The sequence below is a fragment of the Microtus oregoni genome, unplaced genomic scaffold (assembly GCF_018167655.1).
Source record: "Microtus oregoni isolate MIOR12 unplaced genomic scaffold, Mior012 000033F_ref0000390, whole genome shotgun sequence".
Taxonomy (NCBI): domain Eukaryota; kingdom Metazoa; phylum Chordata; class Mammalia; order Rodentia; family Cricetidae; genus Microtus; species Microtus oregoni.
In genome coordinates this window covers 13,584,795-13,599,817 of record NW_024543092.1, presented here as the reverse complement: position 1 = coordinate 13,599,817, position 15,023 = coordinate 13,584,795, and the positions used below count along the sequence as shown (strand labels likewise).

The following is a 15,023-nucleotide window of genomic DNA, read 5'->3' as shown; positions in this document are numbered from 1 at the left end:
AACAAAGCTAAAGGAATGTGCAGAAGTACCACCTCATGGATTCTCCACCTTGGAAAGAGAAGTCACCCTTCGGAATTTCCGGATGCCTTTGCTCATTTGATTTTGGAAGGGTAGATGCTCTGATTGTGAGAATTATGTGCATAACCCATGGCCTCTGCAGGAAGACCACTCCCTGGGGGTACTCTCCTGTATCGGAAGAGTGACAGGAGGGGAGAGACCATGGGACTAATGAGACCATGGGACTAATGATGCGAAATATGAAGTTATAGAACTGAGATGATATGGGGGAAATCTAGGCAATCTGGGGTTCAGAGGAGTTCTTAGATAGAAAACCAAAACAAGAGTCTGCCAGAGAAAAAGTAATAGTGGATTTTATTAAAATCGGAAACTTGCCTCTGTCTGATTCACAGTGAGATGCCAAGCCACAGGTGGAGGGAGAATATTTTAAAAACGTTTTACAGGACATAGAATCAAAATATTCAAACCAAGTCTTAAAACTTGGTAATAAGAAAATGATCCAGCTAAAAAGAGGTCTGAAGAAACACTTTACCCAAAGGAGACACGGAGAGGACAGATAAGCACATGAAACATGGCCGTCTGTGATTAAGGGATTACAGACTGCAATCAGGGTATACCGCTACATGCTTACTAGAGTTGGCTAAAATCCAGAACTGACAACAGCAAATGTTGACAACTGTATGGAACATGGTCACTTGTTGCTCAGAGGGACGAACAATTGGAAAAATTTGGAGGGCGATTTGGCAGTTACAAAAGTAAGCGTATTCTAACTGTATGATCTACCAGCTGCACTGCTGGGTGTTTACCCAAAGGAACCGTAAACTTAATGTCAACAAAAATCTGCCCTGAATTGCATGTAATGTTTATAACAGCTTCATTCCTAATTGCCCTAAAATGGAAGGCGACAAGCTGTCTTTTTATAGGTGGATGGATAAACAAATATGCAATATTCATAGCATAGAATATTCCCTAACAGTAAAAGAAATGAGCTATCAAATTGAGAAAAGAAATAGAGAATATCTAAATGTATATTGTTAATAATAAGCCAGTAATAAAGGACTGCGTATTATAATTCCAGCTGGTTGGTCTTCTAGAGAAAGCAAGGCCATGGTGACAGTGAAAAGTTCATGCTGGCCAGGAGTCCAGGGCGAGGAAGGGTGGAATGGATTGTGTTGAGCGTGTGGACACTGATGGCAATGGAATCCCCAATCGAATGCTTTAATAATGGATACGAAACACTAAATGTTTGTCAAAGCCTTTAGGACATAGGCTGAAAAAGTGAATACTACTTAAAATTATGGATTTAAATCTTAGTTCATCAGCTTTAGAAATAAACAACGCTATATATAGAATAAACAACACTATATACAGAATTAACAACACTATATATAGAATGTTAATATTGGGGAAAGCTGGCATGGAGAGAGGAAGTCTGTGGAAATTCAATGCGTTTGTTGCTTGATTTCTTTCCCGGAACATTGCAAAACTGAAGTTTATTAAAAATAAAGCAAATAACAATTACAACAACAAAACCCAATTGATTTAGAGTGAGATTACCATGTTCTCTCCTGTCAATATTTAGTATATAAGAGAGTGTGTGTGGCCTTACATTAATGAGCTCTTAGGTGGCCGAGAACTTCTCCTTGGCTGCCAAAGGGGTTTCTTCCTGCCTTGTGTTTTACAGGGGCCATAAAGGAATGATTATAAAGCCATGCATTTTAGAAAGCGGGAACAGTAGCAGCATTCCTGCAGGCTGTAGACACGGAGTCCAAATGCCAGGCGTTCACTGAGCGGGATTATCATAGCGGGGGCTGACCAGAGCCAGAGATTGATTATACGTGAGGTGTGTTTCTCTAAGAATCAGCTCGAGATAAACCTGGTTAATGATTGACCTCCCTCAATTCCAGGTCAAGGTTTTAAATGGCATCTGTGAGAAAATAATGCGCTCTACCACGGATCCTGTTATGAGCCAGTGTGCGTGCCTGGAAGAAGTTCACTTACCGAACGTTAGACCTGGGGAAGGCCTGGTAAGAAGTCTCTTGGTTTTTAAGCATTAAACTGTTCTCACTATAATGCTGAGTAGTGGAGATATATTATAACATTATATCATTATATTATATTATATTATATTGTGTTGTGTTATATGTTAGGAACTTGCTGTCTTAAACTCTGTTAAGATAATTAATCTTTCAAGCATAAAAATAAATACAATTAAAAAACTCTACCCTCCCATCTTAACAGATGTATTTTTAGGGCTTAGCAATGCAAGGAAATATAAAACATTTCCACAAAGGAGAGATGGTCTCTGGGAACAAAATGGCATCTATTCTGGAAGTCTCTGTTAGCACCTGCGATGGTGTGAGGAGGCTGGTGGAAGGAAATGACTCCTAAGAAAATTTCAGAAACGTTTCTTTCATCCCGGGTGAGATATATGATAGCAAGCTCTCATGTTGCCTGCAGGTGACTTCTCTCACGGGATTAATTTGCAGAGCTGCAGGAGCCCGTGAGGCTCATTGACTAGTGTGGGGCCTTCGAGTCAGAACTTCCATGTGGGCTTCCTCATAGGCCTGCTGAGCCGATGACCCCAGGCAATGATGCCAGAGCCCAGTGCTGAGAGCACAGAACTTATGCAGCGGGAGGCTCTAGCTACAGATGCTAGTGACCCTGATGGTGATGGACATAAAGGAGAAAGTGGGAGTCATTGATGTATACATTGTTGTGAGACAGTCTCTTAAAATAGGAAAGCAAAACAAACAAACAAACAAACAAAAAAGACTCTCAACAAGCCCAAATTCTCAGTGGTTAGAAGTACACTCTTGCTTGGCTCTAAAGTAAATTGTGGATTAGCTCCAGTCTAAAGTAGGAGATATTCCTGGGTTGAGTTGCTTGTAGACAAGGTTGAATCAGATCCATGCCCTGAGTGGGCTGAGATGCCCATAGAGTTACCATCGTGCTGGCTGGGGGAGGGACCGACAGTCCTGTGGGACAGAGGCACAGTGACTGTGGTTTGAAGCCCTTGAGAGTATGCTGGGAACCACAGGGTTTTAGGATTTGTTGAGATTGTTTTGGCAGTGGTATCGGTTACAGAGCAGGACAAGTTCAGTGTAGATAATCAGGTAAAACTACTCTTTGGTTCTGTCTGCCCCCTTTTTTCTGTATCCCCTCATCTTGTAATAGTTTATTAAGAACATTGATTTTTGGCCTATCAAGCTGTAGATATATTTATCTAGCAATGTGGTATTTTGCCCAAGTGTGCCTAAAGGTATCCTTTTGGAGAGCGTATTTATTCGCCCATCCTTTGGCTTTCCCTAAGACAGAGCGATGGCAGGTACTGATTTGCTGTCCGTGGTGTTCACGTGCTTCCTCTGCAATCCCGTTCTGCATTACAATAGGCTCTCATAAGTCACCCCATGTGTACCACTGGTACCTGACGGAGCCAACCGCATTGTTTCCCTGGGAAAAAGCAATGGTCAGAAGAGGAGCCTTTATTTGAAATGGTTGGCTCCCTGAGCAGGCCTGAGAAAATTCCTCCACCCTAGAGTCGTGGCAGAATCCTGTGTGCCCAGTACTCACATTATAATATCAAAGAGAGGGCCCATCTGATCTCTTCTGCTGCGGTTCAATAGTTCACTTCTCCCTCTTGATGCCCTTTGGATTGAGTTTCCTGGTGTTTTGAAAGCCTAAAAAAGCACCCAGTGTTCCAAAGTGACTGCTTTGAAGGTCTGTGTGTCACTGCAGCTCTCTGAATGCTGGAATAATGAGTTGATATGTTGGTGAATCCCTCCAGGGCATGTACATCAAATCGACCTATGACGGATTGCATGTGATTACTGGAACCACAGAAAACGTAAGTGTGCATCTGTGAGGCACCAAAGCCCTTGCGTGCTTAGACGCGTTTTTCACAGCTCTGCGCTTTGGGATTAAGTGTGGGCATGATGTTATCTGTGTGAGATGTGTGAGAGCTGGTGCGATGGCCTGTTGTGTTGTCAAGTCGCCTTTTATTGCTCTGCTTCTTGTACCATGCCATCTTTTTTTTTTTTTTGTCTCCACCTTTGTGCTAATTATTCCTTTTGCACCATAGAGGTGTAAACCCCAAAGTACAAAAATAACGATCTCTTTGTTGTTGTTGTTGTGAGTCACTCACAGTAGAATTGGAGTTGGTGGCTATATGTATAGTGTGTGTGCGTTGTGTGTTTGTATACATCTTTGTGTGTGTGTGTACACTCATATATATGGGTGTGCATTTGTGTGGAGGACAGAAGTCAATGTTGAGTGCTTTTCTCAATTGCCTTCTACTTTATTTTTTGTGGTAGGTTGTCACTGATTGGCTAGATTGGCTGGCCAGCAAGACCCAGGAATTTTTGCATGTCTGCGTCCTTTGACTCTAGGATTATAGGAGTGTACTTCTGTGCCTAGCTTTTTACCTGGATGCAGGAGATCTGAACTCAGGTCCCAGGTGTGCATGGCAAACACTTTACCCACTGAGTCATCTCCCCAACCCTGAGATTGCTCATTATCGTCTCTAACATTATGAATTTGAAAAAGTAGAGCTAGGTAAATGTATTTTCTTTGCAACCTTACCTATGGCTAGCTTTTGAATGACATTGGCATGAAGTAGGAATATTTCACCAATTTCACCAGCTACCCTGTCCTATCAGTCTGTGTAATCAGCCAATGGAGGAGAAAATAATTCCAAATAATAGGGGGAAATTTGGGAGTTTTTCCCTTTTCCAGTGTGGTGAAAATGTGTGTCTAATTTAAGTTTCATATTAGCCCCTTTGGTAAAATGTGGCATGAGCTTTGATGAATGCTTGCTATAGCTCTTGAGTGTTACAGTTAGAAAATGACATTGCTGAAGGTAGCAAGTAAATTCTAAATCAATCATGTAGCTCTGATAGACAAATGGGTGTAAGATGGTGTGCTTTAAATATTCCCTGTTGGAAATAAAAAAGATCCTGAGAATCAAGAGAGATTTTCAAGTTAATTAAACTTGGTGTCTGTGTGCGTGCATGTGCCTGCATGAGTTTATATGCATCTCAAGAATGCAGGTGCCAATAGAGGCCAGAGGGAGTCAGATCCCCAGGAACTGGAGTTATATGTCATTTGGTGGTGTGAACCTGCCTGATGTGGGTGCTGGGAACCAAGGCCGAGTTCATTATAAGAATAGTAAGTGCTCTTAACCGCTGAGCCATCTCTCTAGCCCCCACGAAGAATTTCTATACCATCTTACCTGATAGGTAATAATGGCAGTTTTCATTTTCATCCGAACATGCTTCCAAAGGAAACAAACATAATCCTTTATATAATTTGCCTCCACTGTTGGAGAATTGGTGGAGACCCCACCACCACAACAAGAACAGACTCAGGTGCTACTTTGTACAGTGTTTTCGGGTTGGAGGGACACAGAAGGATGATGACCAACCATCAGACTGAAGTTATAAAATCTTGTCATGTGACAGTTATGCTGTTTGGCTTGGCCAGACTTGAGCAGTTCCAGACTCACTCTGGTCTTGAAGCTGTGTTACTGTACTGTAAATGTGTGATGTGTTTGAATGATGCCCTCCGAAGGCTCAGGTCCTGCTGTTCTCCTCCTCTACCCCCTTTCATTTAAAGATGAATGGGAGACTATAAACAATGCTGCCTTAGAATCTGATGAAATGTCAGGTATGAATAACTGTTTATCTTCCCCAGATTCCTACTGGAATCACAAACCAGGGCAGCAGACCTAGGATTTCCCTGTATATATATAGTCTGCTCTAGGATGGAGTTGAAGCTGTTCTAGGGGGGTTACGTACAATACTTAGAATCTTGTTAAAGGTTAAGAAAAACCAAAAGCTCATTTAATTCCTATGTGGTAATCCATTAAAATTTAACCCATTAAAATTTTAAAAATATTGCCCATTACTTTAGTCTTTCAACACACATTTATTGAGGGCCTGGCATGCGCTAGACCCTGGACTCAGCCTTGTAGCTTGGCTGGGAAGTAGTCATTTCTCACCTCTGAGGGTCTGGGTGCTGTCTCCGGATTCATAGATATTTTATACTTGGTTGGCAGTAGAAAATGCCAGCTTCAGATCAGCTTTTCAACCGCCAACAGGTAACCGTAACTTCACTTAGGGTGTTTGGCTGAAGGGGAGCAGTGGTGGGCAGAGGTCACTCCCTGCTTTGCCAGTTCATGTGTTTCCATCCCAGGCTTCAGGCAGACACAAAGCCAGCAGGCCATTTTTAGCAAGGCAGTGCGTGTTTTGGGGGGTGACCTCAGCAGTCAGGGTCGGGCAGATCATTCCATGGCATGCTCTATCTGGCTTCTTTCTGGATGTTGCGATCTTACTCAAGAGCTTGAACAGCCCGTGAGATGAAGCGGGAGCAGGACGTGCTTCAGAAGAAAGGGGCATTGTTCTTCAGGTCATCACCTCTCTGAGCGCACACCGCAACAGGCTTCATCTTTTTGTAGTCTGGCTCACGGGGAAGATAGGCAAGAGCTCCTGACTTGGGGAAAATTTGGGTATCAGGCTCTCTGTTTATCAGTTTTCTGCCAATCAGCCCTAAATCCCTTGACGGGACAGTTGAGAAATGAAGACGTGGGATGCTTCAGAAGGGAAGTCAGTTGAGGACAGTAGTTCATGCGATTTAAGATCGTGTCCCTATAAACAGGGACTTCCTGGCCTTGGGGCTGTGTCTTAGAAAATGAAGCATACCTCAAATGAATCCCCAGCTCATGGAGGTTAAGATGGTGTTTGATGGGGGTCAGACTTAAGTTCAGCAGTTGACACACTGGTGCAGAAAGGAGCATTCGTATTTAAGAAGCAACTGAGGAGGAGGAGGCACCATGCTGGTGTCTTCTCCCAGTGTCAAGCTGGTTGCTAGTCTCAGTTGAGGTACCGCTGTTGTTATGGCAACAGATGAGCTATTTTGAAAATAACCGGCATAGTTACCTGCGCCTTCAAGCAGAGGCAGTGTTTCCACAGTTTAAAGCTGCCACCTAATTTCTTGTTGAGCCTATCACCACAGTGGAGTGAGAAGAATCCAGCAAGTGTGTTTTGAGTTTGCTTGCCCGTTCCCATGCTCAAAGGTGCTATTTTGGCTTCCGATAGCTGTAAATTGGAGTTTCACCCACTCATATATGTTACAGAATTAAATACGCTGACCTAGATAGTGTTTAATTAGAAACCCAAGGCTTATCTTTCCCTCCTCCTCATGCGATAGGTCTTAAACAGAAAGAGTTTTTGTTCACTTAATGAGCAAGAATATTCTAGGCATCACATTTGACAGGTGGCTCACATCCTTTTATGGATTTCTTTGTAAAATTAAAGCAGTGCATAATTAAGGAGGGATAAAGCATACATTTTTTCTTCCTTTCCTCTCTAAAAAAAGATTTATTTGTATTTTGTGGATATTGGTGTTTTGCCTACCTGTGTGTGTATGAGGATGCCAGATTCCCTGGAACTGGAGTTACAGACAGTTGTGAGCTGCCTTCTGGATGCTGGGAATTGAATCTGGGTCCTCTGGAAGAGCAGCCAGTGCTCTTAACCGCTGGGCCATGTCTCTAGCCTCTCATTTTTTCTTTTTAGAAAGTTTCCTGCATGTATCATGTGTATATGTGGTATATACATGTATGTATGTTTGTATGTGTGCGTGCATGTGCATGCTCTTTTGTGTAAATATACCAGTGTGCTTCTGGATGTGTGTATGTGTGTGTGTGTGTGTGTGTGTGTGTGTGTATGTGTGTGTGTGTGTATGTGTGTGTGTGTATTCCTATGAGTGTGGTGTGCACACACCACACTGCGTGTGTATGTATGTGGTGGTCACAGGACAACCACCGGTGTCAATTCTTGCCTTTGACCTTGAGACAGGGTCTCCTGTTGTTTGCCACTTGCACCCCAGGCAGCCTGGCCTGGGAGCCTCCAGGTTCTTGTCTTTGCCATTTGTCTTGCTATGGACACAGAATACTCACACCCTTCCCACGTCCAGTCTTACTGAGGCCCTGGGCGCCTGACTTTCTGCAGCAGGTTGAGCCGTCTTCCAGCCCTACATTCTTTTTCTTAGTAAAGCTGCACTTATAACCTGATGATGAAAACCTTTTTCTTTATAGAAATAAAATTTTTGTTTACATAAACTTCTTATTTTCATGGCATTGTGGTCATTTGTGTAACGAGACAGAAAAGCAGATTTATGTCTATTAATAATCACAGCGATCCTCACAGGTTAAATGTTCCACCTACTTCTGAAAGGTGAGCGGTAATGGAGACATGTGCCAAGTTCTCTACTTATTTGTTTTTAGTGGAACTTACTGCTTTTATCAGCTAGCCATTTCAGCAACAGACTCTCACATTTCATCACTTAGATGAACTCAGGTGTTAATGCAGAAGTCATGCGGTACAGCCAACCTCATAGCAGACCACACAAGACTCATATGCCAAGACCCACGAACCATTTTCATATATTGTTTTTATTTTTTCTTGAGAAAGTTTTATTCTGTTGGCATTGTCTACATACAGAAGAAAGAGAGTACCAAACACCTAAGCCAGTTCTCTTTGTTTCTATGTAGTCTCCTGCAGACAGGTCTCAGAAGATTCATGCTGGTGATGAAGTCATTCAAGTTAATCGGCAGACGGTGGTGAGTTCATTTATTGGGGTGCAATTTTCCCTCAGAAACTTAATATTTATATTTAAAAGCCTGTGTGTTTCTGTGTGTGTGTGTGCGTGCGCGCACGCACACACACACACACACACACACACATGTTCATGGAGGCCAGAATTAGGTATCAGGTCTCCTAGAGTGGTATTTATAGGGAATTGTGAACTACCCAATAAGGGTGCTAGAGATCGAACTTTAGTCCTCTGCAAGAGCAGCTAGTGCTCTTAATGTCTGAGCCATCTCTCCAGCCTCTATATTAAAAAAAAAAATCAATACCTTGTACCCATTTTTTTTCAGTGTCTGAAGTAGAGCTTAGATGAATATATTTGTACGGATGTATTTGCTCATAACTTGACTTTCTTTAAGTTCAGGCATTGGGTCTTCATGGCTCACAAGCAAGTCTTTTCCCCTCATTCAAGGTCGGGTGGCAGTTGAAAAACCTGGTGAGAAAGCTGAGAGAGAATCCCACGGGTGTGGTGCTGCTGCTGAAGAAGAGGCCCACGGGCTCTTTCAACTTTACTCCGGCCCCCCTGAAGAACCTGCGGTGGAAGCCGCCCCTCGTGCAGGTATCTGTGGCCATTCATCTAGAATGACCTTCATCTAGAATGGACTTTGTCTGAGGCCTCCCTCCTCTCAGAAAAAGGGTTAAAATTGAGGGTGATCAGCTTTAGAAGCTGGCTTGCCTGCCATTATTCCCTAATCCTGCTTGTATGAAAACGTAAACTCTAGGCCGTTGGAGAGCAGTGTGCTTGCCACTTGCCATATGCGGCTGTTTAAATAATTGAAAGGCCAGTTCCTCCTCCTCATTCCAGGTCCTGAATAGTCATCTATAGGCGCTGCCACAGTGGAGCACGGAGGCAGAAGGCTCGCTTTAGATCACCCCACTTGTTTTCAGCGTGTTCTGTGGCTTCTGGGGAGACACGAACAAGTGTCCATTTACCCCAGGTAGGGCATCGGGGGCCAACCACAGAAATCATTTTACCCCCGTCTAGCTGAGGGAGACAGTCAGTTTATTGCAGTCACTTCCAGGAGCTGGTGGTGACTCAGAGGCACCTTTGCCATTGAAGAGCCCACCCTAACATGAGTGACAGCTCACTAAAAACATATCCGTAGAATTCCCTGCATGGCTGGCAGGCAGCTTTGTCAGTCCTCAGAGTGTTTCTTCTCTCGATCAGCGGTTGCTGCCTGTGCAGAACCCACAGAACCCACACAGCAGCTCATCCTGTCTCTATCTCTAGTCCAGTGCATCCTGTACCTTCATCTGGCCTCTGTGGACACTGCATGCGTGTGGTGCACTGGCTTGCATGCCAAAAAAACCACTCATAGACATACAATCAAAAATGAGAGCAATGAATCGACACACATTAACTACATACACATGTACTGCACGGCGCAGCATTCTGAAATTTGTATTGTCGTTAATGTACGTATGACCTCACACACCGTTGTTGGTGGTGGAAATGTTTTCGTCTATTCTCCAGCTGTTTTCAGGAATGCACTTGGTGTTAACTGTTGTCATCATGTCTTACACTAGAGAGTTGTGTGTGTGTGTGTGTGAGAGAGAGAGGGGGGGCTGCATTTGTGAGGTGCCTCTGACTCATGAGAAGGAAGGCGGGTGGGATATGAACTGACAGGTGAGGGTGCATCTTAGTCTTTAAGCCCACGCACCCCACCCCCCAGCAAGGACGTGTGGCCACCAGGCAGAGGTTGGCTTAGGTTAGCTTCTTAGAGGCAGAGTTGTGATTCCTGTCAGAGTGATGTTTAAGGGCAGGTGCTGCAAGGGAAGATGAAGGCAGATGAAGAGAAACAAGTCCAGGCATGGCCCCCTCTCCAGGACAGAGGATCATGTGTAATCAGGCAGCTGCAGGCCTGCTGACCCTTCTTGGGAGAAGTACCTTTGTGTGCTGAGAGCCATTCTCCAGAGAAGGGCTGGCTGGGAGCTTTCGTCAGTTACTGTGCCCAGAAGCTGTGGACTGAGATCTCAGACTGGGGCCTCCGGGTGTCACTCACAGCCTCTGCTGCACAGAACACCTCAAATTCTCTACGATGGCTTGGCCATTTGGGCTAATGTAATAGCAGAGATAGGGTACCAGGCTAGAGGGCGTGGACTTTACCCCACAGGCCAGGTTGACGCCTAGTTTTATATTCTTATCTGTGTTACTTTGCTAGCGTTGCCATAACAAAGTTGTACAGGCTGAGTGGTTGGGGTGCAAGGTCAAGGTATGCAGGGTTGGTCTCTTGTGAGGCCTTCCTCTCTGGCTTGGAAATAGCCCCACTTTCTCGGTCTTCACATCCTCTCTGCCTGTGTCTTCATCTTGTATGGACACAGTTGGATTGAGTGGATACGAATGTCCTCATTTTAACTTGGTCACCTCTTTAAAGACGTGTCATCCAAATACAGTTACGTTCGGAAGTACTGGAGCAGGGGTCATAAGACCCCAACATAGGACTTTTGAGGGTGAATAGTTCAGCTCATGACAGTATCTAGACATTATGTAGAAGGCTCTGTGGAGGCCCGGCTGTAAAGTGGTGAGGTTCTGAGCAGGGCTCGTAATGAAGTGGTTCAGATGAGTGACTAATGATTTGAGAGACCATGGAGGTGACGCCCTTCTTGAGTCCCCAAGCAACACCGCATGGGTTAACATCCCAGCTCTGCCAGGCATCATCTCGGAGCTTTGAGTGAGCTACTCCGTCTCCTAAGCCTTACGTTCCTAACTATTGCTGTTGAGTATTAGAGAAGGCTTTGTGGGTAAGCATGAGGGAGTCTTTGCTACGGGAGAAGCAGGTGTCAAACGTGGTGGGAAACTTGACCAAAATTAGAAAGCTGAGAAGAAACCATTGCGAAGGGAGAGACAGATGGCAGGCGCCGTGAGCGTGGCAGTGCGGGGTGGCAGAGGAAATCCGCATGGACGTGTTCCGATCAGAGGGAGAATTAGGTATAATGGAGGCTAGTTCATTTCTTGACTTCTAGAAATGGGCTTTGGCAGGGGACACACTTCATTTTCTCTCCATTCACGGCGTGCTTCCTTACTGTGCAGTCTGAGATGAGGAGCCGTGGGGAGATGGAGGCACGTTTTGTTTCTGACCCAGGGAAGCAATCACTATGAAGATGTTGAACTCCTATGTGGCGTAGCTACCGAATGCTATTGTGATGTGTCCAGTCTGTTTGCAGATTATTAGCACTGGGAGACCAGACTGTAGGCTTGCTCAGCTCCTGAGCCTGGGGGAGATTATCCAGTTCAGTCTTCAGTGGTCACTATGCCTCGGTGCCCAGCACGATGGCATCCCTAGGAGAAATGTCATCTTATTCTTCCCAGTACCTTTATTGTTGGCCTTCACACAAAAGATGCCACCAGTCTGTTTGCATCCTGACAAATGAGGGTTTCCCTAAACAGAAGTCATCATTCATGTTGGAATTTTGGGGGAGAAAACATCTTATAGGAGAGCTCCAGAATACTTGTGGCTCACAGGATTTTGAGAATATGGATTTTGGCTCTGTGTTTCAGATATGAAGATTCATTGATTTATTGGATATCAATGAACTGGGTTGGAGAGATGGTTCAGTGGTTAAGAGCACTGCCTGCTCTTCCAATGGTCCTGAGTTAAATTCCCAGCAACCACATGGTGGCTCACAACCATCTGTAATGAGGTCTGGTGTCCTCTTGAGGACTGATCTGGTCAGTCATCCTCATCAACTTAGATCATGAAACCCATTACGGACAAGTTCAGCAGAACTCCCATATACGGGCTGCCCATGCATGCTTCAGCATTGCTAGGGCATAAATTTCAAATTTCACTCATTCTGTATTAAACTGAATTGAGATCTCAGGTTGGGAGATTATGCTAGAAGACTGGACAGGGCCCATGCTTCTGTGCCTTTGTGTCCCTTCTGAATGTCTGCTTTGAATCTCCTGGTGGACATAGTTCTTGAGGACATGGTCCACACGATTGAGTCCTTCTAGACTCTGGAACCCATTGCATTTCTCAAAATCTGAGGTCAAAAAGGAGTGCTTCCTTTCCTCCAAGTGTCTACCATAGACTTGCTGGCCTTTGCCAGTGGTTCCCATAGCAACTGTGAGGGTCTTGCTGGTCGACCTGGTTGGTTGATGCCATTGTTAGATTGTAGCAGAAATAAGATAGACAGTCTCATAGGAGATTTTACAATGCATGTCCTTTCCACTTGTGTAAGACTTGCAGAAGATCGAGCCAGCTAGAGTCCCAGCATGGATCTCCCCGCCCTTGATGTCTTACCTCTGAGGGGCCACTGCAATTGATGGTTGCTGGGAGGAGAGTCAGTTTTCCTCAGGGATGTGGTCCTGGATAGGCTATCCAGCTCCAGTAGATAGTCTTACAGCTGTACACATACAGGCAACACTAATGACCGTGAAGTTAGAGGTAGGTGACAGGGAGAGAGGAGGAATGAGAGAATGAGAAGTTGGGAGGGAAAAGAGGGGAAAGGATAAGGGAGGGAATGGGGACGGATTGGATCTAAACATGTATATGTATGAATATTAAATATTTAATAAAAATGTAAACCCTTTGAGATCGGTAACATAATTAAAGTTAAAACAAACTTTAATTTTTTTTTTTAAATTTAAAATGTGTTTGTACTGTGGGCATGCATTGCTAAATTCAGCGGAGTGAGTCGTGCATTTATTGTATGGCAAGCATGTCCCATGCCCTCTGTGTGTGTTATCTTAGTGTCCACAGCTGCCCAGCTGGACACTGCCCTTGTTTGCATCAATTACCCTTTTTGTAGCTGAGACACAGAGAAGTTGAGTGACCGCCTCAGCAATGCACAGCTCATCAGACGGGTAGCTAGGTCGCACCCGGAGCCCCAAGGCCTAATCTGCCAGACGCTGCTGTGCGCTTTTCTCAACCAGCAAGACTGTTAGTACCAGTTTTACAGAGGAGGCATGGATTTTTACGTGTTTTTCTTCAAACTAGAGTTAAACTCCCACGTCTTCTATAAGTCCTCTGTGAGTTGATTCCCTCATGGAAGCATGGATGTTGAGCCCTGTTAGTAGCAGCCATGAGTGTGTGAGTGAGCTCTGTCTCCGCTTGTACTCAGGGCTGGCTTGGTTTGGGGTGGGGGAAATTCTACCAAGAGTAATCTCCAAGTTGATCTTTTCACTTCTTGTGTGACTCTCATTGCAGACCTCACCCCCACCCACCACCACGCAGTCCCCAGAGAGCACCATGGATGCCTCCCTGAAGAAGGAGAAGCCAGCCATTCTTGACCTCTACATTCCTCCCCCTCCTGCTGTCCCCTACTATCCCCGGTATGTTGGCCCCCATTTCATAGGGTGGTCTGGCTATCTCTACATGGTTGATGCTGGGCCAGGAAGCCACTTTATATAACAAGATCTGACTCACTGTGTGGGACGGCAGAAAAGAGTGCCAACATACCTTTCTTGTGAAAAATTTACACAAGTCTATGCTTTGGGGGCCTTGGAAGGGGCTGTTCGGGGACCCCTGTAGCTTAAGCTATGTCAACTCCATGATAAATTCATTTGTAGGGAAGAAGCTAAAAACATTTGTGTGAGAATCATTAAAATTGTTGCCTGGTTTTGCCAAGAAAGAGGTATACACTTGTGCGTGCAAGCACACACATACATAAACACAGGTTCACACACAGGCACACACACAAATACAAAAAACACATACATGGGCCCACATAGACACACATATACACACAGGCACACACATACGTATGTATACAGACATACAAACACACATATATACATGTATATGCACAGACATACATGTGCATATACACCTACAGATATCCCCACCACACATATATACAGACATGTATACACATATACACACAGTACATATACATACAATACACACATTCATAAACACATACCTACCTACTTACACCCAAACACACAAACATATACCTACATACACACACACACACACACACACACACACACACACACACCTTGGCACTCTGAAAAATTGTGAGGTGATATGAGTTGAGAAATCTGTGAGCAAGGTGAGTGTGTTCTTGAGCTATCAATTCTTGAGTGGTGTCTTAACTGTGGGGTGGTGTAGTAAAGTGGCCACAGGAGGGACAGGGGTGACTGAGGTGTTTGCTCCAGGCTTACTCATGGGACGCACATACTGACTTGTACCAATGACACTAGAGGATGTTGCTTTTGTTCAGAATACAGTGAGTGAGGGGCTGGGCTATCCCGTGGCACAAAGCGGACTTGGCTCTGCCTCTGATCCTGCCAATGTCTCACAACACAAACTGGGACCAATGTCTCCTGTGCACAAGGCAGAGCTGGAGCAGCATTGCTGCAGTGGGGGTATCAGGCCTTGCTCATTGTCTTTGTTTTTGCTACATTTGGGTCTC

At 44.7% G+C, this 15,023-nt stretch overlaps 1 protein-coding gene across 2 annotated transcripts in view; it reads left to right on the top strand.

The window, feature by feature from the left end:
* Nucleotides 1-15,023, top strand: part of Cnksr3 (CNKSR family member 3) — a 122,978-nt gene that overhangs the window by 100,832 nt on the left and 7,123 nt on the right. For both annotated transcript variants that reach the window (XM_041680211.1, XM_041680209.1), the window contains exons 6-10: nt 1,926-2,045; nt 3,806-3,865; nt 8,567-8,635; nt 9,076-9,222; nt 13,814-13,938. In XM_041680211.1, coding sequence (XP_041536145.1) covers nt 1,926-2,045; nt 3,806-3,865; nt 8,567-8,635; nt 9,076-9,222; nt 13,814-13,938 — 521 coding nt within the window. The remainder of the gene's footprint in view (nt 1-1,925; nt 2,046-3,805; nt 3,866-8,566; nt 8,636-9,075; nt 9,223-13,813; nt 13,939-15,023) is intronic.